Source organism: Crinia signifera, chromosome 6 (assembly GCF_055691185.1).
Source record: "Crinia signifera chromosome 6, ASM5569118v1, whole genome shotgun sequence".
In the NCBI taxonomy this organism is placed as follows: Eukaryota; Metazoa; Chordata; class Amphibia; order Anura; family Myobatrachidae; genus Crinia; species Crinia signifera.
This window is the reverse complement of record NC_139222.1, coordinates 156109553-156136346: the sequence shown is the minus strand read 5'-3', so window position 1 is coordinate 156136346 and position 26794 is coordinate 156109553. Positions and strand designations below refer to the sequence as shown.

Below are 26794 nucleotides of genomic sequence, written 5' to 3'. Positions count from 1 at the left end.
CGCCTGTTTAAATATTGGCATATCAATTAGTTTTACATTGTCACTAAGTAGCGCATGCATCGGTGACAGACCCGGCAGCTTCAGAGACACCAGTGAGCCTGGTAGCTTAGAAAGTGGATCCTCACCCACCCAATCCAGCAAGTGGGCCAGCTGTGCCGCATAATAATATAACCTGAAGGATGGGAGTGCCATGCCTCCGCCACTACGTGTTCGTGTTAAAGTGTGTTGTTTAATGCGGACCCTCTTGCCAGCCCAGACAATGGATGAAAGCAAGCTTTCGATACGTTTAAATATCTTGATGGGGAGGTATATTGGGGCGTGTTGTAGTACGTATAAAAGCTTGGGTTGAGCTGTCATTTTGATCAAGTTTATCCTACCTGTAACTGTCAGAGGGAGTTTTCCCCACACTGAAATTCTGGATTTTAAATATGCTAGTTGAGGTTGAACATTTAAGGGGACATATCTAGACGGGTCATTTGTTATATAGATGCCTAAGTATTTAAAGGAGTCAACCCACCTCAAGGGGAGGGATAACATGGGGCTATCTGGAACCTTGCCCTTAAGGGGAAGGATGCAGGATTTGTCCCAGTTAATGAGTAGTCCAGAATAGGAGCCAAAGGTGTTTATAATATCTAGGACTGTGGGCATTGAAGATACATAGTCAGATAGGAACAGCAGTATGTCATCAGCATAGAGGGCAATCCTATCTTCTATGGAACCTATCGACAGACCTGCGATTAGGGTGGTGTTGCGTATGAGGCAAGCAAGGGGCTCTATTGCAATTGCAAAGAGGGCGGGTGACAGGGGGCACCCCTGTCTAGTACCTCTCGCCAGTGGGAAAGATGAAGAGGTGAAGCCGTTCACCGATATTCTGGCCTGTGGGCATGAGTAGAGTAGTTTAACCCACTTTATATATCCTGGGCCTATACCTACTTTGGACATGGTCTCCCACAGGAACGCCCACTCCACAGAATCGAAAGCTTTTGCCGCGTCCAGTGACACAATTACAGAGGTACTGGCGTCCCCGCGGGAGACCTGCAGGTGAGTGAAGAGTCTTCTAAGGTTGATCATTGTGGACTTACCTGGCATGAAGCCAGTTTGGTCTTCATGTATAATTTGTGTTATTATCAAATTGAGCCTAATGGCCATAATTTTGGCTAGAATTTTGATGTCTGTGGGTATAAGAGAGATAGGCCTATAGGATTCTACATGCGCATGTTATTTTAGCGCACCACATCGCCGCTATTCGCCCTTTTTCAAATCGCATTTTTCAGTAATAATTCGCATATTTAATGTGATGCGCTTTGGAGGCTGAAAAGTGCGAAGTGGTGCGATTTGCGGCGAAGTGGTGCGATTTTAAGTAACAAAAAAGTGCGAATTCTTCCGCAGGTCATGTGCGAGTTTTGGACCAACCGGAGTGCGATTTACAAAACTGTCTCCGCATGACTAAGAACCCCCCAACCTATTGGCCCACCTCTGTCCCCTCCAGTGGCAGAGGGAGCAGTGGCAGAGGGAGCAGTGGCAGCAGCCAGCCAAGTGGGAGAGCCAGCAGTGTGGCAGGCAGCATGGCCACAGCAAGGCCAGCCCCAGACCAGGCCCTGGGCGTCCAGCCCCAGCAGGAGGAGGTGGAGGATCCGCTGGCATCCCCATCCTATAGCCAAGACCTTGACCATAACCCACAGCAGCTGCAGGAGGGCCACATGTCAGAGGTGGAGGAAGATGGAGGTGAGGAGGAGGAAGACACTGGCATGGAGGAGGAGGGGTACATGGCTGGAGTAGAAAATGAGGAGGAGGAGGAGGAGGTGGAAGCTGGCCACACAAAAAGTGTCCGAAAGGTCCGATTCTCCTATGAGGAAAATGCTGCACTTGTCCGGGCTATCATGCCTGTGTTTGACAGTTTACTTGGCAAATCTCACCACAAGACCACTGCACAGCGCAAAAGGGCTATGTGGAAGGACATCACCCAGGCGGTGAACGCTGTCAGTCAGCACAAGCGCCTGGTCAGAAATGTCAAGAAGAGATTCAATGACATCAAAAGGCAGTTGAAAAGTAAAATGGCCATGGAGTTGGAGGAGGCCACCAAGACTGGAGGAGGAAGCCCCACCACTGTGTGCTACACATCGTATGAGGTGAAGTTGAAGTGCATCATACCCCCTGAGGTCCTGCCTGGCATGCACGTGGCGGATACCGATAGGCCGCAAACGCCATCCAGAGCTGGTAAGTGTGACCACATGCAAACTTAAACATACATGCCAATGTTTTCTAACTGTAATGTTCATTTGAATTTTTATGCTAAGTAAAGTGCTGCTGTGGAACTACATAGCCCAGCAAGGTCATGCACAAGAAATTGCCTGCTCCTACTTTCAAATTGCTCATAATGCTGGGCCTTGTAGTTCCACAACTGCTCATATTGATCAACACTGTAACATTCTTTCTAGCAGCCTAACATGTATGTGGCCAAAAACACAGAGGTGTACTGGTGGTTTACCTGCCATGACTACATACCACAGATTATCCAATAGTTTTCATGTGTCCACTAATTTTATAATAAATTAACAAAATAATATTGTGAAAAAAAAAATTGTGGTGAATAAATAATGTAGTCCTTATCCAAAGGAAGTATTGTCCATTATTGTCATTTGAATGCATGGTTTTTGAAAATGCTTATCCATTGTAAGGTCCATAATGGCTGGCCATCTTTCCTTGCACAGATTGTCCATCCCGAAGTGCTGCGGCATCCAAGAAAAGAAGGCCCGTTGCTGCAGAATCTGTGGAAGCAGGTAAATGATCAAAAAACACGCCATTACACATACAGTACACACACCCATGTCACATGAACAATATCTCACACTACATTCATCTCCTGCAGCTACATTGCAACGGAAATGAATGTAATCTGAGCTAGGCATGTGACTTATTATTAATGTCAATGTTACATGCTGTATCGGGGTACATGTGTAAGTAGATCACACCCCTAGGTATGTGTGTCCAGCATCTCAAGCCCTTTCTAAAACAGTATAGACGACAGTCTGGCCTATATATGCATCAGTACTTACCTCTTCATCTGTATCCACAGGTACTATACAACTAGGGACAGACCAAACAGATTCTTTAATAATGGTGTTAGACGAAATGGACATCATTCTTGAACCGGTCGAGACCTTTGCGGCAGAGGAAGAAATACAGACCTCATCACAGAGTGATCTTCCCCCAAGTGGTGTGTCTCCCAACCCACCCCCACCCACAAACACACCCCATACAGCAGCTTCTGCTTCCCAAGTAGCTAACTCCTTGGTCAATTTCAAGGACAAACAGATAGAATTCATGGCCTCCCAAAGCCTGCAAATAGGTAACATCCAGGGGTACATGCGTGACACGTTTCTTCAATTACGCAAAATTGCACGTAGTGTACGGGTAGGTGTAGGCACTCATCAGAATAGCCATATTGGCAGCCTTGCGCAAAGTATAGCTGCACTAAGCCAATCATGCACAGCGCAGACCAATGCCTTAATAGGAATGCAGGCCCAACTACAGCAGCTGTAAGCCAATGTCGGAGGTGGCGCAGCATCAACCCTCAGCAGTGTATCCAGCACCCCAATAAGTGGCTCCCCCACTTCCCCACCCCGTCGGAGTATTAGGACCCGTGGTGGGCTTGGTGCAGGTTCTAGAAGTGGTGTAGGGTTGCCTAATGCTGGGAGAAGGTAGCTCATGTTTGATAGTTTTGTAATATCCAATACATCTTGTAACATGCCCCCACAGTTTTTATGTTTCACCTGCAAAAATGCAGATTGCGTCTGACAAAGTAGCCTGAAGTAAAAATGTCTAAACGCATACCATTGTGTTTGTGTATTATTTTTAAACCAATTATTGTGTGAATTATAACATATTGTAATGGTATATGACAATGGGATTGCACTAAAGTAGTGTGGGGTAACTCCTGGCCCGTCAAAGGTTGTGGATCTACATATTCCAGCAGGCTCTGACACTGATGGTTTGGACTGTAATGGTTATAGTGTGTCAGGGCATGCTGGCACGTGTAGTTCCACAACACCAGTGAGCCATGTTTTACTGCAAACTTCATTCATACATGTATCAAATGTACTTACAAGCTTGATACCAGCAAGGGATAGGTCAGCACCACCAGCTGCATCCGTTGGGCTCTGTGTATTAGGCTAAATGTGGGTGGAAACAGATGGTATTGGTCACAAATTTGTTTATGAGTACACTTACAGCACAGGTACATTTTGGAGTACAGGGCACATGTGCTTACCAGAAAAGTAACGGCTGATGATGTGTGTGCGCACCAGATTCCCCCTCTGCGTACCCCTCACTACCCGAGGTGTGGTAGGTTGGGCTTACTGCACGACTGCTGCATGTTCCTCCTCCACATAGGCAGGTTGGGACAGGGCTATGTTGTGCAGCATGCAGCAAGCCTGGATGATCCTCACTACTTTGGCAGGGTGGTAAAGCAGCGTACCCGACGTCCTGTCCAAACACCGGAATCGACTCTTCAAAACGCCAAATGTGCGCTCCACCACATTGCGGGTTGCAATGTGGGCTTCATTATACCGGTGCTGTGCAGGGCCCTCTGGGGAGCGCAAAGGTGTCATGAGCCAGGAAACACAACCATATCCTGAGTCACCTAAAACACAGATAGGAAGTGATTGCCTTATATGGTAAGGTATGTGTTTCTTTCAAACAGGACACACTGTTAGAAGAGCAATATGCTTGTGAAACAGGAAACACACACATTAGAGCAGATACAAATAAGGACAGACAGGGTAATATGAAAAAGGTACTTACCTAGTAGCCAGCCCTCTGGCATTTGGTGGTCGGTAAATCTGTTCCAGAGGGCTGAGTGTCTCAGAATATAGGCGTCATGGCAGTTCCCAGGAAATCCTGCGACAACACTCAGGATTTTAAAGTGAGCATTGGATACAACCTGCACGTTCAGGGAGTGCCGCCCACGCCTATTGACGTAGACGTGGCCCCGCACGTGCGGTGCCCTAATCCCAATGTGTGTGCAGTCTATAGCTCCCAGCACGTGAGGGAATGCTGAGAGTCTATAGAAAGCCAACTTGTGGTCCTGCCACTCCAGCTCAGAACTGGGTAATCTGATGTATGTCCGCCACAACTTCTTTAAAGCAAGTAACACTTGAGTAAAATGCTTAGAGAAAGTGGCCTGTGATACCCCCAAGGCCCATGAGGTCACAGACTGAGTGGAGCCTGTGGCCAAATAGTAGAGGGCACACATTAATTTGTGCAGCCCAGACACTGCATAGTTGCCTCCCCCAAAAGGGTCCAAATCATCTCTCACCTGCTCATATAAGTCCAACAGGTTAATGCGGATCAGCCTAAACATCCCCACAACCTGTTGATCCGAGAGGGAGTCCAGCTACAGCCGAGCACGATACATACGTGGGGTACGCAGTAGTCGGGGGGCTACCTGGATCTGGCACGCAGCTTCCTCCCTCCTGCGCAGCTCCTCCAAATGGGCCACATCACAGATAAGCAACTCCAAACCACTCTGCAAAATCTCCATGTCTCAAACCCTCACAGGTGTCCTTAATGATGTTGGGGTTTATGTAGGGGTGTTTGTGAGTGAAAATGAGGGCACCTGTGGTGAAATTAACCATGTGTGCACTTGACCAAAATGAGTTCTGTGTCAAATCGCCAAACAGAACCTGGTCTGAAATAAGTGCGATTATTAGACACCTAAAAAGTGCGATTTGCGAAAACGCATTGCATTAAATAAGCGATTTGTATACTTTTCTGTACGAAAACATCTGGATGCGATATAAATGCGATTTAATCTCGCACTTTTGGTCCGCATGCCTTAACGCACATAATATGCGATTTCAGTCCCTTAGCGCATCCTATTAAATAGGCGATTTGACAGAAAAATGCGATATCGCCATTTTGTTTACTAATTAACGCCAAAAAACGCAAATTTCATCCCATAGAATGTCACCCCTAATGTCCTGCCCTGATATTTTCTAAAAACAGTTCAGAATCAATTGCAATGGTAAACTCCTCCAAATTGCCTGTTAAGTGCAAACAGACTATTTAAACAACAAATGACTACCCTTAGCTAGAACTAACAAGCAAATAGGGTTGAAATTGCAAAAATGATAAATGAATAAGGGCAGACTAGATGTGACAAGGGGGCATATGTATTAAGCCTTAACAAGAGATAAATGCAAGTGTGATAAGGGGGGGGATTCTCTATCACAGAAATGCGGTAAAACCCCCGTTATCTGGGTTTTTACCGCATTTCTGTCTGCTGTACTGTGCCTCCGCAGTGGTCACGGATCCCTCCCAGCATGCCCTGCGGCCGGCACAGATGGACTCCCGGGTTTACAGACCCGGAAGTCCAGTGCCAGCACCACATCGCAAGGGACAGCTCTTATCGCAAGAGCTGTCCCTTGCGTTAATAACAGCATATGTTACAGCATATGCCGTTATTAACAATGCGATGCCCGGCGAAGGGGGGCTGCGGATGTTACAACATCCCTCCCAAGGAGAGATAAACGTCCAGCCAATCACCTGCTAACTGCCATGTTACAGACTGTGTTTGAAAAAAGTCAGTTAGGAGCTGATTTGCTGGATGTTTATCTCTTGTTATCAACCTTGCATTTATCTCTTGTTAAGGCTTAATACATCTGCCCCAAGAGACCTTATCTGCCATCATATTCTATATGTATGTGTTTCTATATTTAGGCAATGACTCGTGAGATATCTTCTTTCCCTTAAGGACCAGATGTATCAAGCTTCAAAAGTGATAAATTGGAGAGTGATAAACAGCCAGCCAGTCAGCTCCTACCTGTCATGGTACAGGCTGGGTTTGAAAAATGACAGGTAGGAGCTGATTGGCTGGTTGTTTATCACTCTCCAATTTATCACTTTTGAAGCTTGATACATCTATCCGTTAATGTAATTAGTCAACATAATTAAGAGATATGTGGCCAAATGCAATACTCTCCGGGTTCATGAGATGTGTGTGTTGCCGTTAAAACTCCGGCCGGATCAGCCTGTTTCTAACGCAGCAGCCGAGTAAGTCCTGGGCCACACACAGACTATACACAGTGCAAAAATCATTCATTGATGAGTGATTGTCTATGGAATTTCAATTATTTGCCAATCCAACTAATTTTGACATGCCCAGCATACACCTGATCGCAGGGCTCCCGAAAATTAGCAGCCCAGCAACAAGGTCTGCATTAGGCCCTTTATTGGGCCTCCTTTTACCCTTAATAGAGCTTGAATTTATTAAGGGTATAGATCCTACTGGTGTGTCCCCCCCCCCCCCAGCCGCCGAATCCCCTTAATAACAGCGAGGGATGTAAGGGAACACATCCTCTGAAATCCAGCCGAAGGGGAGAGAAATCACCTGATCACGCCAATCATCGAGTGATTTTTCTTCCCTTCGGAAATATTTCTGGTGAAGTCCGCTGCAGAGGGGACAGGCATTGATGTCATGTAACATCAGCCGCCCACCCCTGGCAGGCATCCGTTTGCCTGCGTTCCCAGGGGAACACCCAGTGTTTTCATGGGGACACCCATAAAATGCTGGGTGTTCCCCTGATCCGGCCCATTGTTCGCCTCCGACCCTCCGTCTCCACAGTGAATGGCCTGGGGAGTGTGTAACTCGCCAAAGTCGTTCGTAACGGCAGAAATGCGCATGCTGAAACCCTGACCGTTAGGGCTGGAGCCGAAATCAGATCAAATCAGCCTCCAAATGCAATAAACTACATCTTCCAGTTCCTGGAGGTTTGATAGTAGAGAATCCATTTGTTGGATGCTCCTTTGACTTCATGATACAAATGTTTAATGTAATTGAGATCTGGATATTGAGGGCACAAACGCAGCAGATACCAGTCTTCGCCACACTCCCCACACCATTTGTGCTCAATGTGAGCTATACAGATGTGTCCTCAACAGCAGTGGTTCATTACTTAGGGGTACACTGCAGACCAGTTGGTAATTAATATTGGTAATGGGGGAATAAGTCTCCCATTGCCGTGGAGATGAACCACATTATGTCACGTCTGGCTCTGTCTGCGGCATCATCAGCATCTCCTTGTTCTTTTGACTGACCAGCAACCCACTGAGAGCTACCCCCACTGCCCTCAGACATCAGCATTCATCTGGAGGTACAGATGGAACCGGCTTCATCTTTGTGAGGGCTGGCGATAGAATCGCCAGCCCTCACCAGCCGCCAGGCCCCCGCCATCAGTTGGTAGGGGACACGTGCACACAAGACACTTGTATGCTCCGTTCCAATGGATCTCCCCGATACCAATGGTCTGCCGCCTCCCCGCTCGCTGTCGCCGGTAAGTATCACCCCCCTAACCCTGTCCATCTCCCTGAAGCGGAGATGGGCAGGGTTACCGCCGCCCAGCCACCGAGTGACTGAGACGCACGTGCCTGTGAGTCCCAGTCTAATGGAGTTCCTCTCAGCCAGCGCTCGCCAGCGGGGACATTCTGGTGAGCGCTGGAGCTGAATGAGAGGGGCTACATCTGTAGCAGCAGCATTAATCCTACAAGTGTTAGCGGGAACCCCTGAGACAAAATACAGCCAATGGCCAGACACAGAGGGATCCAATTTCTGACTGTACACTACTCCATCGCTGCTCCTTAATATAAGGACACGCATAACAATACACATACCACTCACTTTCACTCTACTTATAAGTACTGTGGATATTTCAAATTGAGATTAGGGAGTACTAATTAAAGAAAAGCCTAATCAAGGGGTACGGGAGAGAAAAAAGGTTGGGAACTGCTGCTCTTAGTAGTGCATTGTAGCAGGTTTATGAATCACACCCATCGCTGCATGCCAAGAGCGTTTGCATTGGTGCCAGATCCCATTACATTTAAGCCACTTTAATTGGTTCTGTGCACGTGCGCATCAGCTCCCATTCAAGTCTATGTTATAGCAGGAGCATGCAAACACATGCATCCCACTATGCATGCATGCTGTCCTTTCTGCAATGCGTATGCTTCACAGCAAAGATATAAATGGAAATATCTGTATGACCTTGTGCTGATGAAAGTGTCCATAGGGCAAAACCATCAACATCACTGGGTGATGGGTGCACAGTATAGCAAAGCTCTCACACAATAGTGATGTGCCCACAACAGTTTCCTGGCACATTACGGGAGTGCCTTTTGCTGTGTTGGGTGGTTCCCTCATGTACTGTAAATGTTTGATGTTCCTCATTAAGGGCAAGGTTTGCCATATGTATTATATGCAGTTAGTACCACAAAGGGCAGCCTTTCTTTACTGGTTTATGGCCTGGGAATGTCTTTGCACAGAGTGACAGTGGCAGCTGTTGGGCATGCTGGGATCACAGCACAATTTGAAAAGAAGCCCAGACGCTGGACCTCCACATCAGGGCCCTGGCATAGGTGCTTTAGTACACCTGGAGATAGGGTAAAAACCATGAAAGCAGTGGTTCTACCGCATTTCTGTCTTAGTACATCCCATCCTTAAGGTCTACACATAGGGTGACACTGCTGAGCGATCTGAGCAATGTAGATCACTCAGCAAGATTGCTCAGCACACAGCAATGTCTCAGTGCTGTGTGCTGAGAGATATATCAGGGCCAGTGTTCTCCAGTGAGATTTATCCAGCATGCTGGATATTAATCGCTGGGAGATAGCGACACGCGGGGCAGCGCATCGCTATCACTATGGCCCCTACACACGGAGCTATGTAGGGGCATTTTCTAGGTGACTTAGTGATATCGCTTAGAAAATGCCCTGAAATTGCCCCCTTTTGTAGTCCCCATAACTTAAATAAAGTAAAGGTATTGCACATATACTATAAGCATTTAATTGATTTGGCTGCAATATTTATGTTTAGAAAATAGAGTTTTCTCCAACATCGTATTAGCCAAATTATAAAATGGTGGATACTCTGTGGAATATGATGTTATGGAAAGCTCAGTTGAACAAGTAAAACATTTCCAGAGACCCACCAGGTGTCCTCACATCTCAGTTCTGAGAAATGTCCATATACTGTATTTGATCATTCCCTGAAAACACTGTTTACAGGTCGTAGTTTATTCATGTTGAGGTGAAATAGAGAGAAGGGTGTGGAGAGGAAAGAGGTGCAACCGAGACTAGTGACCCGGTTCTCCTCCTAAGGGCCTCTGCAAACAGCTGTGCAGGGTTAAAAAAAAATCTACAGACAATTTAAATACCCCAAACCAGATGTGCTGTGGATACACACCCAGAATGTCTTGTGCACGGTTTATTTTGTTTTCTGAAACTATTTTTCACCAGCCTGTTTTCTCAGCTGGAAAACTTCTGGGGTAATGTTTTCAAAAAAATATTACATTTGGCATTACAAGAAAACAGAGCCTTTAAGACATTAAAAGGACAATATCCTTGTTTCTCTTGGCAGAGTGAAGCAGGTCTGTAGGAATTTCAGAATTCTGTACCACCCAAAGAATAGGTAAGAGAAATTTTCCACTCTTAAATCCAGTTTACATGGGAATTTGAGAAGTGGTTTACTTGGAAATATAAAAACACACGCACATTTCTCAGTTTCCGGTCTATGCAAACAGGAAAAGTGAAAGTGTCCCGTTTCTGACCTAGTCCTAGAAAAACTTTCCTCAAAAAAGTGTCCCGAAATCTTCTCAAACAGGTGGCAAATGTCCAGGACGGCTTGATGGAAGATAGCAAGTCCCAATTTCCCAAATCTCTTTCAAGTTCTGCAGACTGAAACCTTTAACTGTACTTTTTATTTTGAGAAATGTGAAAGTATGCAACAGTTAAACATACTGCACAAGTTCAGAAAGCAGCATAGTGATCATACTGTATAACAAGCATAAAGATGCTTGCATGCATATTAAGTTACAGAAAGTTACATAGAAAGTAGGGACAAAAAATATGAGTACATACAATATAAATACATTTTAACTTTGTAGTTACGTGTCGTTAATGCAAATTCTTATAATCGTCCCCCTGTTATCTGTACATACAGTTCAATTGAGGGATGTTACTAGCGATACCATTCTGCCGAATGCAGCATGGGCCCCAATTCGCACAGCGGACAATTATCGATAGACTGCGCGTGACGCCGTCTACCGAATAAATCCTGGTACTTTTTTCTTCGCTAACCGTTCGCAAGTTGATTAACAGGAACCTGGTGTCTGGGGATGGTATCCTCCAGTTTATCGGGCATGCTAAACAAACCCACAGGTCTGCCAGAATAAATACAGGCGTGCCTAGGGAAGACGCAGGTGTGTTAAAGGTTTTTAAGGGATGGTGTGGGATGCCAGCTCCAGCCTTGATTAGGCTGAATTCATCACAGCTGCCAAGTAAGTCACTGGCTACTCAGAGTCTGCGAACAGTGGGGACCAGTGGGAAAATCATTTGATCGTGAGCGGCTTAGGAATGGATTTGGACATACAGCTGCAAATAGATTAGCAGCTGTGCTGTATTGCTCATGAGGTCACTGGGTACATACATCTGTTATGTGTGTACCCAGCATTAGTGTAACATATTTCTTCGATTTTTTTATCCAACTTGATACTTCTATTGGTCTTGTCACTGTGCAATAGAAACGGGTGACACTGGTGGGCAAAGCAACATGCAGACGAAGACCCTTCAAAAAATGGCAATGCCTTAAAGGGAAGTGCAGAACACCCATCGCTACCCAGAAATGTGGATTCCGGAAGCACTGGTACGCTGTGGCCCTGCAACCATCTCTGGCAATGACCATGTAACCCTCTCTAGTAACCCCTAGGAACGAGCATGTCACCCCTCCTGTCAAAGTTCATGTACCCCCCCCCCCTGGCAACGAGCACATAAACCTCTCTAGCCACAAGCAAGTAAACCCCTTAACAACGAACGGGGCTACTATCAAGTAAACCCCCGGGCTACGAACACGTAAACCCCCTTAACAATGAGCAAGTAACCCACTGACAATGAGCACGTAACCCCAGGCAAGAAGCCTGAAACCACTGGCAACAAGAAAGAAACCCCTGGCAGTGAGCAAGTAACCCCATGGCAATGAGCATCTAGGTAAGTTGCACTTGAGGGGGGTTCAGGTGTGTAAGAGGCATTAGAGCATGCATTATGTGTGAAAACAGCACTAGTGGAGGCATTATGGTGGGTGGCATTTAGTGAATTAAGCATTATGGGGTGAGGAATGTGCAATGGGCATTATGTTGTGTGTGATAATGTGTAACAGGCATTACAGTTTGTGGAATAATGTGTAACATGCATTACGGTGTGTAGCATAATGTGTAACGGGCATTACAGTGTGTGGCATAATATGTAATGGGCAATACAGTTTGTGTGGCATAATGTTTTTGGAGGCATTACTATAAGAATGAAATTGATGGGGGGGGGGGGGCATACCCTTGTTTTGGGCACCATGTCACCTAGCTATTCCTCTAATAGGAGACTCTCTGAAGTAGAAGAAATCTCCCTGACTCCCTGACTAGTCTACCAATCTTGACCTAGCCCATAATATGTAGCTGTTGCACTTTTGGGGAAAAAAGAAATCAGAGATATATACATTTGAATAGAATCATCAGTGGCATTTTCCTGCATTGGTTTAAAGCACAATGATCCCTATGGCTACATGAATTAAAATTTTAAGGTTTCCCATGGCCATTTATACGGAACCACTTGTAAAATATAACACTCAAATAAGTTTTGACACCATACTTGCCTGCCCTCCCTGAATAGTGTGCAAACCCCCCACTTTCCCCTGAGGACTTTGCAACCCCCTTGGTTGCCTACAGTAGAGTACAAGTGGGTGGTCCGATGGGGACCAGATGATGTAAGTCTCGCTGAATCATGTAATCATATCCCCACCCCCTGCTATACAGTTCCTGTTTTTCTTCACTGTCTACTGGGAGTGGAACCATGCCCACTGGCCAGCCCACCTTACTTTTGGGTGGAGCCAGAGATCACAGCTGCTCTGCTCTGTACAGAGCAGCGGTGATCAATGAAGAGGTGCTGTGTTTGTGCATGGTATCTCTTCAGTGCATGGAGGAGGGAGAAAGGGCAGGAGGGAGTCGGGGGCTGCCCAGCTGAAGAAAATGGGAGTTGTGGTGCTTGGCCATGCCCCCTCCACCCAAAGCCTCACCTGGCCGGTAGCCCTACCCCTTTTCTGGTAAGTCCCAATTGCAGAGTTTAAGATGTTGGGTATGGAACATGTCTGTGCTCATACTGTAGGTGTCTCCTTCACAATCTTCCTGAAATGCTTTTTTCAAAAGTAGGCTAGTGTGAGTATATGTGCTATCTTTAATTGAATGTGTTCTATTTAATTTCCTTTTACATTAACAATCTCCATTTGGATTATGCTAGTGACAATTTTTTATAGTTTGCAGCAGATTAATTTTTCACTGCATATGATACCTAATAGTACTGCTAGACATGTTTTATATTCTGAATGTTTAGCTTAAAATGTACCTGTTGCTTTCACAGTGCAAGATTGGTTGTTATGGGCAACATCACCTCTTAATTTTAGAAGCTTTAGTAAATTTACCCCTACATCTGTAACAAATAGTTATTGAGTAATATTAGGCTGCAGTCTCTTGAATGTACAAAATATCTTAAGCTGGGTACAGACTTGCAGGATATCGTGCCGATTTGTCGGATCCAGGGAAAATTGGAATAACAAACCGGTCTTAACTTACAGCATGTATGGCTGGTTACGCAATCCCTAGGGTTGTATGATTGGCCGTACTGCATGGCCAATCACATGATCTTGCTTATGATACAGTGAATATCAATGAGGGACAGAAAAATGATATTTCTATCACTCATTAATATTTGCCTAGTGTGTAATGGCCGTACATATGTGCAGTCTATCGATAATCACCTGGCCCTGCGATCGCGTCTGAACTAGGCCCTATGGGCTATTTCACACGCTCCGGCTCCTGCTGGGTGGTGAATCCCCGCACGGCCAAATGCCGTGCCGCACAAAGTAGTTGTTAATAGACACGATTGTGTCCATTCACACGGGACGGCCATGGCCTGGCTGCCCGGTTGCAACCGGATCCCACCACTAGAAGGGACGGCTGTCGGGCTGTGGCCATCCCTACCATTGTAAACTGCTTTGTGCGGCACGGCTTCCTGGCAGGAGCCGGAGCGTGTGAAATAGCCCTATGGATCCACCTCAGCAGCTAGAAATTATAAAAGAGGTATATATTTATCTGGGGCATATATTTAAACATTGTTGTTAAATGAAGGGGATATAGAGGTAGATTTATTAAGCTTGGTGAAGTGATAAAGTGTCTGGTCTTTATCATCCGCCAATCAGACCCTACCTATCATTATACAAACCAAGCCTTTAACTTCACAGTTAGGAGCTGATTGGCTGGTGATAAAGTACCAGCCACATTATCACTTCACTGAGCTTAATAAATCTGGCCCATATAGTAACAGTAACAATGTCACATAACAAGATTTTCAGAAATATATAAAGGTAATGTTAAAATACTGTCACAGTGTTTGTTGGGCAATGCAATGAGAGTGCTGGGAGGGGAAGGCGAGGCTGTCCCAAGCCACACGAGGGTAGGATTACATGTTTAGTTCTTAGGAACATTTAACTGTAGAGAAGATTTATGTCTGACCAGCGAAGTGTGCTAACCTGTATTATTATGTATTAACAGCTATATACAGCACATAAGTATTTTACAGCGCTTTATAGAGAATATATAGTCATTCACATCAGTCCTCAGTGGTGCTTACACTCAATGGCAGGCATTCCCAACCACGGTCCATAAGGCACACCAACAGTGCAGGTTTTGTATATATCCAGGCTTGAGCACAGATGACTTAATTAGTATCTGAGGGATTCTGATTAAACCATCTGTGCTGAAGCCTGGATATCACTAAAACCTGCACTGTTGGTGTGCCTTGAGGACCGTGGTTGGGATTGCCTGCTCTATGGGCCTGATTCAAACTGGGTTGTAATTTTGAGAGGATTTGCAAAACTATAAACTTTGGTGGCAGGCTGCGGGGGGCCTCCCAGGACAGAGCAAGACCGCCCTGCACGCTAGGTCCCGCCCCGTGATGTGCCTGCAAAACTTTGCTGCACAGCGAAGCGCCTCCTATTGAGGTAACCTGGACGCGGTGGACAAGCCCATAATAATGGCCATCATTATGCTAAGAACCTCAGAAATGCAATATAGCAATGATATTAAAAGGTCTAGCATTTGTATTTAGTGTGCATCTGCAAACTCCTCCTCTTGCTTGCTGCACTACAGGTCTCAGCAGGTAGCACCTCATATGTCCAGGGTGTGCAGTTTAGGGCCCCTCCCCCTATGTACTATATATTGTGTATTCATATACACTGAAGGAAATTAGAGACGCCTTCCTCCTTAACTAGCACCCCTCCCACCTGTCCCAGATTGTTTTTAATTAGCTTGGAGTCCTACACGCAAGACTGCACACTCAGCTGGGCACTATAAAGATAATTCCTACTATACATATATGCTGAGTGTTGGTGTGTGGGACTGCGTTTGGGGCACGGGCAGTGGCGTAACTATATATTTTGCGCCCCCCCGCCAAATTTTTCCGGCGCCCCCCCCCCCATACTCTTACCTGACGGTCACTGTCCCGTCCAGTCTGCCTCAGTCACCGCTGCCCGGCCGCATCTGCGTCACTGTCCCGTCACTCGCTACCGGCGCCGGCTCCTGCTGATAATGAAAAGTGACTCTTAGAAAATGGCTGCCAAAACTGTCTGCAATACGGGGGCAGCCATTTTCTAAGTGTCACTTTTCATTATCAGCAGGAGCCGGCGCCGGGAGCGAGTGACGGGACAGTGACCGCAGATGCGGCCGGGCAGCAGCGCAGCGGGTAACTATAGCACCGCAGCCCCCCAGGCGCCCATAGTTACTCTGCGCCTCCCCGCCATGGCGGGGGCTGCGGAGGCTTAGTTACGCCCCTGGGCACGGGGATCTTTGGGCTGCTGTTGCTGGGCTGTTCCATGGCATCATATCGTACACTTTCCATCACCCCTTTAGTTTGTTTAGTATATATGTAGCACCCTTCACATTTATTATAACCTCTTACTTAGGTAAGTCTTATCACATATAATTTCCCTTATCCCTTTACTATCACTTTAATTTCACACCAATGTGATGCCATGGGGTGGTTCTGCTGGGCTGGCCTGGGGGGTCCCGTGCCCTAGACCTGTCTCAGAGTAGTGTTAGGGACTTGTCCTCTGGAGCTTAAACCTGATAGGCTGAGGGGAGACCCATTGAATGATATCAGTGGGATTCCCCTCAGGCTCGGAATGGAGCTGCATGTGTAAACAAACATGCGGCTCCTTAGTCCCCTGCTACGGTTGATTGGTTTGCTTTTTTAATCCGTGGATGCTACATGGACTGAAAAATATGCGATCTACACTGTAGAAGGTGAGTATTGGGTTTTTTTTGCCACTGGTACATGTACCTAATAGATTTATACTGAACAAGGGGACCGACCTACATGTCAAGCTCAACATTTCCAAAAAAGGAATTACTTATATTCCCACCAGCTAAAACAGTTACCATCCTGACATCTCCATCACTGTTGACAACTCAACAATCTACCCTACTTCCCAAGCTCGTTCGCTAAGGGTCATCCTCGACTCTGAACTGTTCTTTGTTCCCCACATTCAATCTGTCACCAAATCATGTTAAATGCATCTAAAAAACATATCCAAAATATGACCCTATCTCACACAAGACACTACTAAATCTCTTATCCATGCACTTATTATATCCCACATTGATTATTGCAATAGTCTCCTAACTGGTCTTCCCAAGAACAGACTCTTGCCACTGTAATCCACTCTAAATGCTTCTGCTAGGCTGATCTTCCCAGCAAGATGCTCATTGTCTACTGATAGACTCTGCCAGTCACTCCATTGGTTACCTGTGTTTTACCATATTCAATATAAAACCCTTCTGTTAGCCCAGTGGTTCCCAAACTGTGCGCCGTGGCTCCCTGGGGTGCCTCGGGACACATGCAGGGGTGCCGCGGCTTGGTGGTCTAGGACCAACTCAAATTATTAATGGTTAATTATTTATGAGCAAAACCAGTGCTGGTAGCTGGCAATCATAGAATGTGTACCAACAGAAGCAAATCCTGCCCTTTACCACATAACTGCCACTAAGAATCGCATATAAACCCAATCTAAATAAAAAAAAATTGACCTAGGGGTGCCGTGAAAAAAATTCTGATTCTCTAGGGTGCCGTGAATCAAAAAAGATTGGGAACCCCTGTGTTAGCCTATAAAGCTATTAACCATACTGCTCCAGCTTATATCTCTTTACTTATCAAAAATATATCCCATCTCGACCACTCCGCTCTGCACAAGATCTGCATCTCTGTTCAGCACGGATAACCGGCTCCCATTCACTATTACAGGGCTTTCATCGGGCTGCTCTCATCCTATGGAATGCCCTTCCATGCACAATAAGACTCTCTGCTAGCCTCCAAACTTTCAAGCGATCCCTGAAAACTCACCTCTTCAGGCAAGCCTATCATATTTAAGTTCCATACTCATAACCCTCTGAGACACTTATGTATTATATAGCTTCCCTTCTGGACCTACAAGCTATGATATTACTGGTGCTTGTCCTTGTGTTTCCCTCCTATATCCCTATAGATTGTAAGCTTGCAGCAGGGCCGTCTTATCTCCAAGTCTGTCTGTTGTTACCCAGTTTGTCTTATCACTGTCTACAATTGTAAAGCGCAACGGAATCTGCTGCGCTATATAAGAAACTGTAAATAAATAAATACATAAGTGAATATGTATGTACAGTATGTATGTACTGTATGTTATGTGCATGTATGTAATTAAAATTGTACTTGTTACGGTGTGTGTGTGTTATTTTAGTATTAAAACTGCTGTGAAACTACAAGTCCCAGCTGACTGTGACGTCATTAAGCCCCGCCCCCATTACGGGAAATAGGATAAATGACTGATCTCCATGTAGTATTGTGGCATTTTAGCTCCGCCCCCTCCTCTGAGACCCGCGGATTGCGGCATGTACATGCCGCGATTCGGGGGGCTCAGGGGGGTCCCCCAGATTCCGGGAGGGTTGCCCACACTTCCGGGGGGCCGGGAGGGTGACCCGATTTTTGGGAGACTCCCGGGAATTCCGGGAGGGTCGGCAACCCTGGATAATGGCATGGCCACTGGACCTTGTATAAAAAGCATCTCCGGGCTGTTGCATTATCCTACTGGCTGTTTGAGCCCGGAGATGGTTTAAAAAATACTCCTTTTGTACCTGTATTTTTTAAACCAGGACTGGTTCAAGAACCCGGGGCTGGTTTTTGAAATATAGGGAACCGCTATTTAATTTCCCCCCATATTTATGGAATCAGGACCGGCTCAAAGGGAGGGGGACCCATGCCATTTAAAATATATATTTTTAAAACTATTTCTTATTTTTTACACAGAGGAGCATGCACGGATCTCACTGATGCAGGCAAGTTCTATCAATGGTTTATTCAGTCATACTGCCAAATACAGCAGAGCTTGCTGTTTGTAAAAACTGCAACACTACCAAATTCTGAATTTTGAAAATTTGCCGACCACCGGGTCCCGGTCAAATGGGTATGAATGGGTGCATTTTTACCTATTCGATCTTAGTACATTACTCTAATAGTGTCTGCAATTCTGCAGGAGAAATGTTGAATCAAGGCCCTTATTCTGTAATGTCAGATGGCTGCGTGTTTGGCCGATGTTTTGTGTTTGCGCATGTGCAGAGGCATTTCTGTGCTTGTGCGAATGCCGCGCACGTCCGAATACGGCGTGAATTCCCTACAGAAAACAATCAGAACAATCTGAACAGGGGGTGGAGAGGGGCGTGAAGGGCTGTTTGGGCTCATTACCATATGCATACGCCCCCGTTTCATGGGTGTTCCAGTGAAACCGCTGGGCATACCTATGGTAATCTGGCCATGATGCACATGTTGGAGGCGGACAGCTGACATAGCCAGATCCCAGCTGCCCGCTCATATCCCTGCTTTCGCACTGAAAAATGTCCGAGTGGTCTGGAGCACTCGGAGCTGTTGGACAGCTCGGTCCATCATTCAATGGTCTGCAACCATCGGAGGTTGGCGTAGGTTCCCACAGATGGGGGAATTGTTCACATGAAACATCCCCTCGCGATCCGTTTGCTCTGCGTCTTACCGCATTTGGATGGTGTGAGCGATCCGTACGGTAGGCGGGGCTAAAAACACTCGGTGGCCGTCTGAAAATACACATCCATCCGAATCAACTAGAATAAGGGCCAAAAGGTCACTCAAATGTCTGATAGTGTTGGAAAAAGCACTGTCGCACTGTTGCATTATATGCTAGAAATAATTATGTTCAAATCTAGTGACTAGACATGAATGACGCATATATAGCATCAGTGACATGCTCCTCAAACCAATGGGCAACCACACTGGGCAAGATGAATTGAGCATTGTCATCCTGGAAAACACCCAGGGACGAAAAGCTGCTGCATGTGCTGAAAATGATCACTGAGAACCTTTTAAATTAGTATTAGCCATGACTTCTAGGTAAATGACTGAACTGAAATCATGGCAGAAAAATGCATCATACTGTACATTCCCGCAGATGCTAGGCTGCCCCTCTAGACTTGCCTGCCTGCATAGCCGGATCCAACACTGACTAAAGAGAAGTGCTGCATGTAATGTCCCAGTACAGCACCCAGCTCCTGTCACTGACTCAGCATTGTTAGGATTGTGGACCTAATTCATCCCCTATCGCTCAGCTGCAAACTAGTGCACGTGCATGATCAGTCCGTGTGATCACATCGTGATTCGCAGTCATGCACAGGGGCAGGGGGAAGACCATGTCTGCATTTTTCTGATCGCTGGGCTCCAGAGAATCTCAGCCCAGCTATCGGATCTTAATCAGTAACCCAGTTTGACCTGTTCAGTACTTGTGTGCAGCAGTAGGGTCTGAAGCATGGAATCAGCAGCTCCTCCTGTCCTAGACTACTAACCTGCTAAGAGTTAATCTGCCTGATTAGTGGCACCTGGGCGGGGGAGCAATGGGGCATTGCTGTTCATGTCTTCCATGTGTCATTCTTGGGATCGGCCTTTGAGGTTACTGAGGTTTCTTGTAATGTACCTGGATAGTGAGCCTGATTCAGACCTGATCATTGCTGGGTGATTTAGCAGAGCCCTGCGATCAGACAGTCACCACCCGGCCCAGACAGTATTAAACCCTCCCTGTGGAAGTTTGTGAATGGATCACAAAAATATCACTGATTGTCGCTTAGCTGCAAATCCATACGCAACTCACCATCAAATGATTTTCCCTGTCTGTGCAGTCTGCGCGTAACCCAGAACCTACTCTATCTGTGCAATAGAATCTGGCTTATTGAGCCCGGAGCTGAAGTCTCAGACCTTCCTGGAAAATGCTTGGGAACGCCTGCATAAAATAGGGAAGGTTATACTGTACATGTGAGAGGCCTTGTGTTTCCTTTCATGGGTATAACGGTACAACGTGTAGTAAAGGTGTATTTGGGTGCCTAAATTATGACTGAATTGTATAGCTTTGCAGAGAAGCAGACGTTTGCAATGGTGAGGTGGGCGGAACATGGCTGCACAATATATTTTTCTGCACAGGAATATTAATACTGTATGTGTTACAGGGTTAAATAAGGTGTATTTGTCTTTCCATGCAAAACGATACACAGCCATTTTCACTCCTCAAAAACTCTTTGGACACTAGCCCAGAGCTGGCAGAGATCACTTTGTACCTTCCAGTAGTATTTCAGCAGATTTCTAGGCACATTTTAAAAACACAAAGGTTCAAGTACCTTGCAAACACAACATCTCTCCCTGGTGCACTAATCCCCACAGTAATATGGATGCGCCAAAAGCTAATATCAACATCAGAGTCAGTAAGGCGGCGGGGAACTGGGACAGAAGGCTTGGCTGCCCATCTCTGCTTCAGGGAGACAGGCCGGGAGCAGGGGCAGGCATGGGGCAGAGTGGGCAGTGAGCGGGGAGAGAGGCAGAGGGCTGCAGGGCTTCCGGGAGATTGGGGCGCACAAGCGCCTTGTGCACTAGCGTCTCGTGCACGCGTGCCCCATTCTGTCGCTCTCTGGTGGCTGGCGGGGTACGGGTAATGGTGATAGAATTGCCAGGAGCCGCTCTAATGAGAACGGCTCCATCTGTAAATTGCTGATTTGCAAATTTGCAGATGAGTACTTCTGATGAAGGACAATCGGTCCGAAATGCATTAAGTGTGGTGCATACTTTTTTCTTCTGCTTGGTGGATGGTGACTTCCTTATCTTTCCTGGACCATTGAGGACTTGGGATAACAGTGCCCGGAGCTTCTATACAACACCAGAGCCCAGGACTGAATTGGAAAAAAACGCAGCAGCTTTGCCAATGGATATGTGATTACATGCTTTTTACCACCTATCATTGTGAGTTCCCTGTATTTAATAAAAATTATGTTATACTTGGATACCGCGCTATGATCTTTTTATGTTGATGTACCCTGATCTCTGAAAATCTCATTAATTTGGGGAAAAGGATATATCATTTGTGTCCCTTTAGTACCTGAAAAACCAAATGTATCTGGATCAGTACCTTAGCAAATGTTATGTAAAACTTTTTTTATTACAAGTGTAGCGCTGATTGGTGTCACCGATTTTTTTTCTACAGATGAGTAGTAAGCCAACACCCGGACAGAAAGAAAACCTGCCATGTGTAAATGGGTGCCGGACGGCTCCCCGACAGTCGGGATTCCGACAGTCATTACTCCGATGTCGGAATCCCGACTGCTCCCTAGTGGGGGTCCACGACCCCCATAGAGGGAGAATAAAATAGGTGGCGAGCGCAGCTCGCCACCGTTCCCGCAAGGGTCTTTATTGCTCTCCCCACGCTGTGCAGTCAGGATTCCGATGTCTGACTAATGACTGTAGGAATCCCGACTGTCGGGGAAATAAACCACACCCGTGTAAATCTGCGAGTGGAAATTTACCAATCTGGCAATACAACCTGTCGCACATCCATACCCAATTCACTCCCCCTCAAATGATTTTCCCAGTGTGTGCAAATGTGTGAAAGTCTGACCCATCCACAACTATGTGACAGACACACGCTGATCAAGGCTGGTGCTGACGTCACACAACCGACCTTAAAACACTTGGTCACGTCTGCAGTTTCTTGGACACTCCCTGATAACGGGCGTTCACTCCTGTCTGCAAATTGTGAAGGGATTGTGATAATATATTTTTGCTATTTTTTTTTCGCTATTTGGCCTTGCGCATGCGAGCTACGATCCATTTGATTATCGGTAGGATTGCAAATTCACACAATAGCGATCATCTCTAAATAATGCTCAATGTACATATCTTCTATTGCACATACTGTATGTATTAGCACAGTCATTACAGTGAATGTTTTCAGCTTTGGTATATTATTGCTAAAATATATATAAAGAAAGATCAATGCTGACTTTTTAGCACATCAGATTACATTTTTGTTTAGATTAGTTGACATACTAATTTGCAGCATTTATTGTATATATATATATCAATCCTAGATTGAGCCTCTATTGGCACAGTCCAGTTGTGTTTGACCATATCAGTAACACTGAACACTGTAATCTCATGTAAACCCATTTCGATATTCTGAGCCTCAATGAAATAAGAACATCTAGTGGAATTATGCATGAACCATCACATGATTGGGGATATCTGAATCTTGTAACAAATATCTTACACATCTCTCTCTTTATAGCACATTCCTTTTGCATCTCTCTACATAGGATTTACAGCCCGACTGATTTTCTACTTTATTCTAATCCTAAAATTTAGTTGCGTCTGGGAAACTGGAAACTGAGCGTTCTGCAATTTTGCATGAGGCTAAATAAGCAAATGCTACACTCTTGTATCCAGCAATGCTGTTCTTGTGGGAGTTATGGAGTAATGAGAGTAATGAAGGATTAATGCACATTACACAGGCCATTAAGCTGCTGAAGGGACAAGATAAGATAAGTAAAAACTCCCAGCTGGAGGCCCACACAGCTCTGTGTGAAGTGCTCTCACCCCAGCCTGGAGCATTAAGCCTCAGCAAGGCATGAAAGAGGGAGGCTGCCATCCACATAATTGTTATTATTATTGATATCCACTGTTTCTGTCATGTATCATGAGAAAATAATAGAGGTACATAAGTAGCCAGAGAAAGCTACATTAATCCTTTTAGTGGTGCCAAAAAATTACACAAATAAACCAACTTCCTTTGTTCCAGAGTTGTCTCTGATTATAGGATACAGTAAAGGGTAACAAGTATAAACCAAATGTTTTGTTGACATCACAACAGCTTTCTGTATTATTAGGAGCACCATTATTTAATGTATCATATACCCATCATCTATCTCATTGGTTCTGAAACTCGGTCCTCAGGACCCCACACAGTTCACATTTTCCAGGTCACCCGGCAGGTGCACGGGTGCACTCATTACTCACTGACACATTTTAAAAGATCCACAGGTGGAGCTAATTATTTCACTTGTGATTCTGTGAGGAGAGCTGCAAAACATGCACCGTGTGGGGTCCTGAGGACCGAGTTTGAGAACCTGTGATCTAACTTATACTGCTAAGTAATAGCAGAGGTCAGTAAAGTACTAAAATATGTCCTTGACCATCTAACTCCATGTATATGCAAAATATATGTACAATCCTAGATACATGGAAAAATAAAGCATAAATACAAAACCTGACTTCAAGGAGTTTAAAGATAAAATAAGGGGGGGGGGTGAGAAAACCATTGTGATCATGGTCAATTTTTCTGTGGAAATGGGGAAACAATTCCTAAAAGTGGAAACATACTTGTGTGGATCTGTGTCCTATGGCTTACATTAAATTAATGCCCCCTACACATCTGCAGTGGATTGGCACAATTTCCAGATTCCTCAATGTCTGCGCTGGGAAATCGAAATTATTCAAGCTGTTGAATGATTTGCTGATTCTGACTAACAATAATTTGGATTTGCAAATCAGGGAATCTTAACATTTTGAATTTCCCAGATGGATCCACTATCATCTATGACTGCAGATTGCTATTTCCTGTCAGATCATAGAAATGGCAGCTGATGTATGGGGTGCTTAAGTTTCTCAATGAAATATTGGTACTTGTGAGTTATCCGGACGCCCGATTTCAAAATCGGGTCGGATCGGGCACATCGCATCGCATCGCATGCGACCATCGGATGCGATGCGATGCGATGCGATGCGATGACCCGATTTTTCCATAGGAATCAATGTTAAAATGGACTGAGTCCATTTTAACATGGAATTCAATGGGAAAAAGGGGTCCTTTTCATACCCCTACTATCCAAGTGGGCATGGAGTTGGATATAAACCTGTGGCGAGCGTAGCGAGCCACCGAGCCCGAAGCGTGGCGAGCGTAGCGAGCCCCGCGAGGGGACACGGAATACCGTCCCCTCGCGGGGCTCGCTTCGCTCGCCACGCTTCGGGCTCGGTGGCTCGCTACGCTCGCCACAGGTTTATATCCAACTCCATGCCCACTTGGATAGTAGGGGTATGAAAAGGACCCCTTTTTCCATAGGAATCATTTTAACATTGATTCCTATGGAAAAATCGGGTCATCGCATCCGATGGTCGCATGCGATGCGATGCGATGCGATGCGATATCGCATCGCATCGTATCTGATTGTATGCCTTAACTTAAGGCATACAATCAAAAAATCGGGCGTCCAGATAACTCACAAGTACCGAAATATTTTCTCACTGCTCTGTTGAAAGATTGATAGTGAGCTTTGGGTTCTTCAAGTTTCTGATTCATTATGGTAATATTGATTAATTTTGTTTTCCACCCTTCACCTCAGGGTGTCAAGCACTGGCACGTTCTCCCCACAGAAAACCTGACTTTACACCACCCGTGATCCAGACAAAAAGAGTCCAGTTTAATTGATCCCTGAAAATGATGTACAACCCCTACAAAGGAAGACCATACATCCAAATTTGTCTACTACTAGTCAACTCTGCTCATTTAAATGTTGGTGTTTTTATGTTCCACCAGGGTCATACCTTTTTTGGCTACAATGTAATATTCTACCATTTTTCAGCCAAATTCCTCTTCTAGTGCACCTCAGGTGTACACCACCTGCTCTCCTGTTTCATATGTCAAGCACTTTTCTATGGGGAACATATCTGCTGCTTATTGGCTATTAACTCGCACACATTTCATATTATAGAGGATTTAACACAAGCAGAGTGAGGCCAGCCATGAGTTTCCATATGTTTCCTATATAAAGCCCCTAAGTAATCTCACCTGCAGAGAACCTAAAGCTCTCCAAACCTTGACACAGAGGTCTACGCAGACCTCATAAACAATTATTTATTTATTTATTTGCAGTTTCTTATATAGCGCAGCAGATTCCGTTGCGCTTTACAATAGTAAACAGTGATAAAACAAACTGGGTAACAACAGACAGACATGGAGGTAGGAGGGCCCTGCTGCAAGCTTACAATCTATAGACAATCAATCAATCCAGATATTGCCTCACTCTAAATGTGGATTTCTCTGCCCATGTTGTTTGGGTTAATGTGCCTAGATTAGGCTTGATAAGGATCAAATCTAATTCATGTATTATTTAATAAAGTTTAAATCCTTTGTAATTTGTCCATAAAACCTATGGCATAGAACCAGCAACTGGTTACTGCAGAGTGGAGGGAATAATAAAGACTCTCTGAATGCGTAATTGCTTTGTTATCAGTACCATGGACAGAGGGGAAAACTTGCACAGATATAAAATCGACCCCCCCTAAATGTTAAATGCTGTTCACTTGTGACACACACAAAGGGGCATCAATATGGGAAGATACTTTGTTATATAGCTTACCATGAGATGCGCGGTGTTGGATACCAATTCAAAATTGCTCCGGGGTGGGGACATCTGCTCCGAACAGCATCTGTCTCTGCTAACTCTAACAATGCAGATTCCGCTGATAATTACTAGTGGCGGATTGTTACACACAGTATTAGTGCACATGCATGATCTAAGCGCATGCAGCGTAAAGTGGAAGATTACTCTCTTCAGCCTAACCTCAGATTAAACATTAATGGTCGATATATCGGTCCAATGAACTTCGCGAGCATTGCAACATTACAAAGAAGATTCTCGGGAAATGTCCACCTTAAAGGGTTTTTTATTTACTAAGATGGAAGTTCTATTGCAGATAAGAAGTTGCTATGGGCAACCAATCAGATTACTGTAAATCTATTATCTTCTAGAAGGTGCTAAATAAATAAGTAGCAGTTCGGATTACTTGCTATGAGCTACATCCCATCTTCAATAGAACTCCCATCTTAGTAAATTTACCCCAAACTATTCCAAATAATGCAGAAACCTGTCTGACATAATAAATGATGATGAGGATGATGATGATGAGGATGAAGTCATGATGAAGCAGCAGGGATTGGACTTTGTTGGGACATAGGACAGAGTTTGGGAAAGTGCATACAGGAAAGCACACACAGCAGAGGTGGCCTATGATGCTACTATAGTAGAAGGCCATGGTCTGCTATACAAATATTCACAAAACCTCATTGCCACAAAGAACAACATGGGATGTGGCGTACAGAGATTACCTAACTGATGTTTGCTGGGATAAGTTATGACCATACGGTTTCAGGCAGCCATGAGAATAAATGCAGCTGTGACTTTCCTGATATACTTTTACATAAATATTTGTATTCTCTGACAGTAACTCATTGGAAGGGGAACTTTAATCTATTTATAAATGGGTAGATTTCACAAAGACA

General features: G+C 45.2%; 1 protein-coding gene across 1 annotated transcript; it reads left to right on the top strand.

Annotated features, from left to right (window-relative positions):
- The first annotated feature begins 1880 nt into the window (after nt 1-1880).
- On the top strand, nt 1881-26469 carry LOC146009663 (uncharacterized). The gene is made up of 6 exons (XM_083150118.1): nt 1881-2217; nt 2712-2780; nt 3077-3153; nt 10291-10319; nt 10412-10462; nt 26376-26469. Exons 1-6 carry the CDS (start codon nt 1881-1883, stop codon nt 26467-26469), a joined length of 657 nt encoding a protein of 218 aa, XP_083006244.1.
- Nucleotides 26470-26794: the final 325 nt, after the last annotated feature.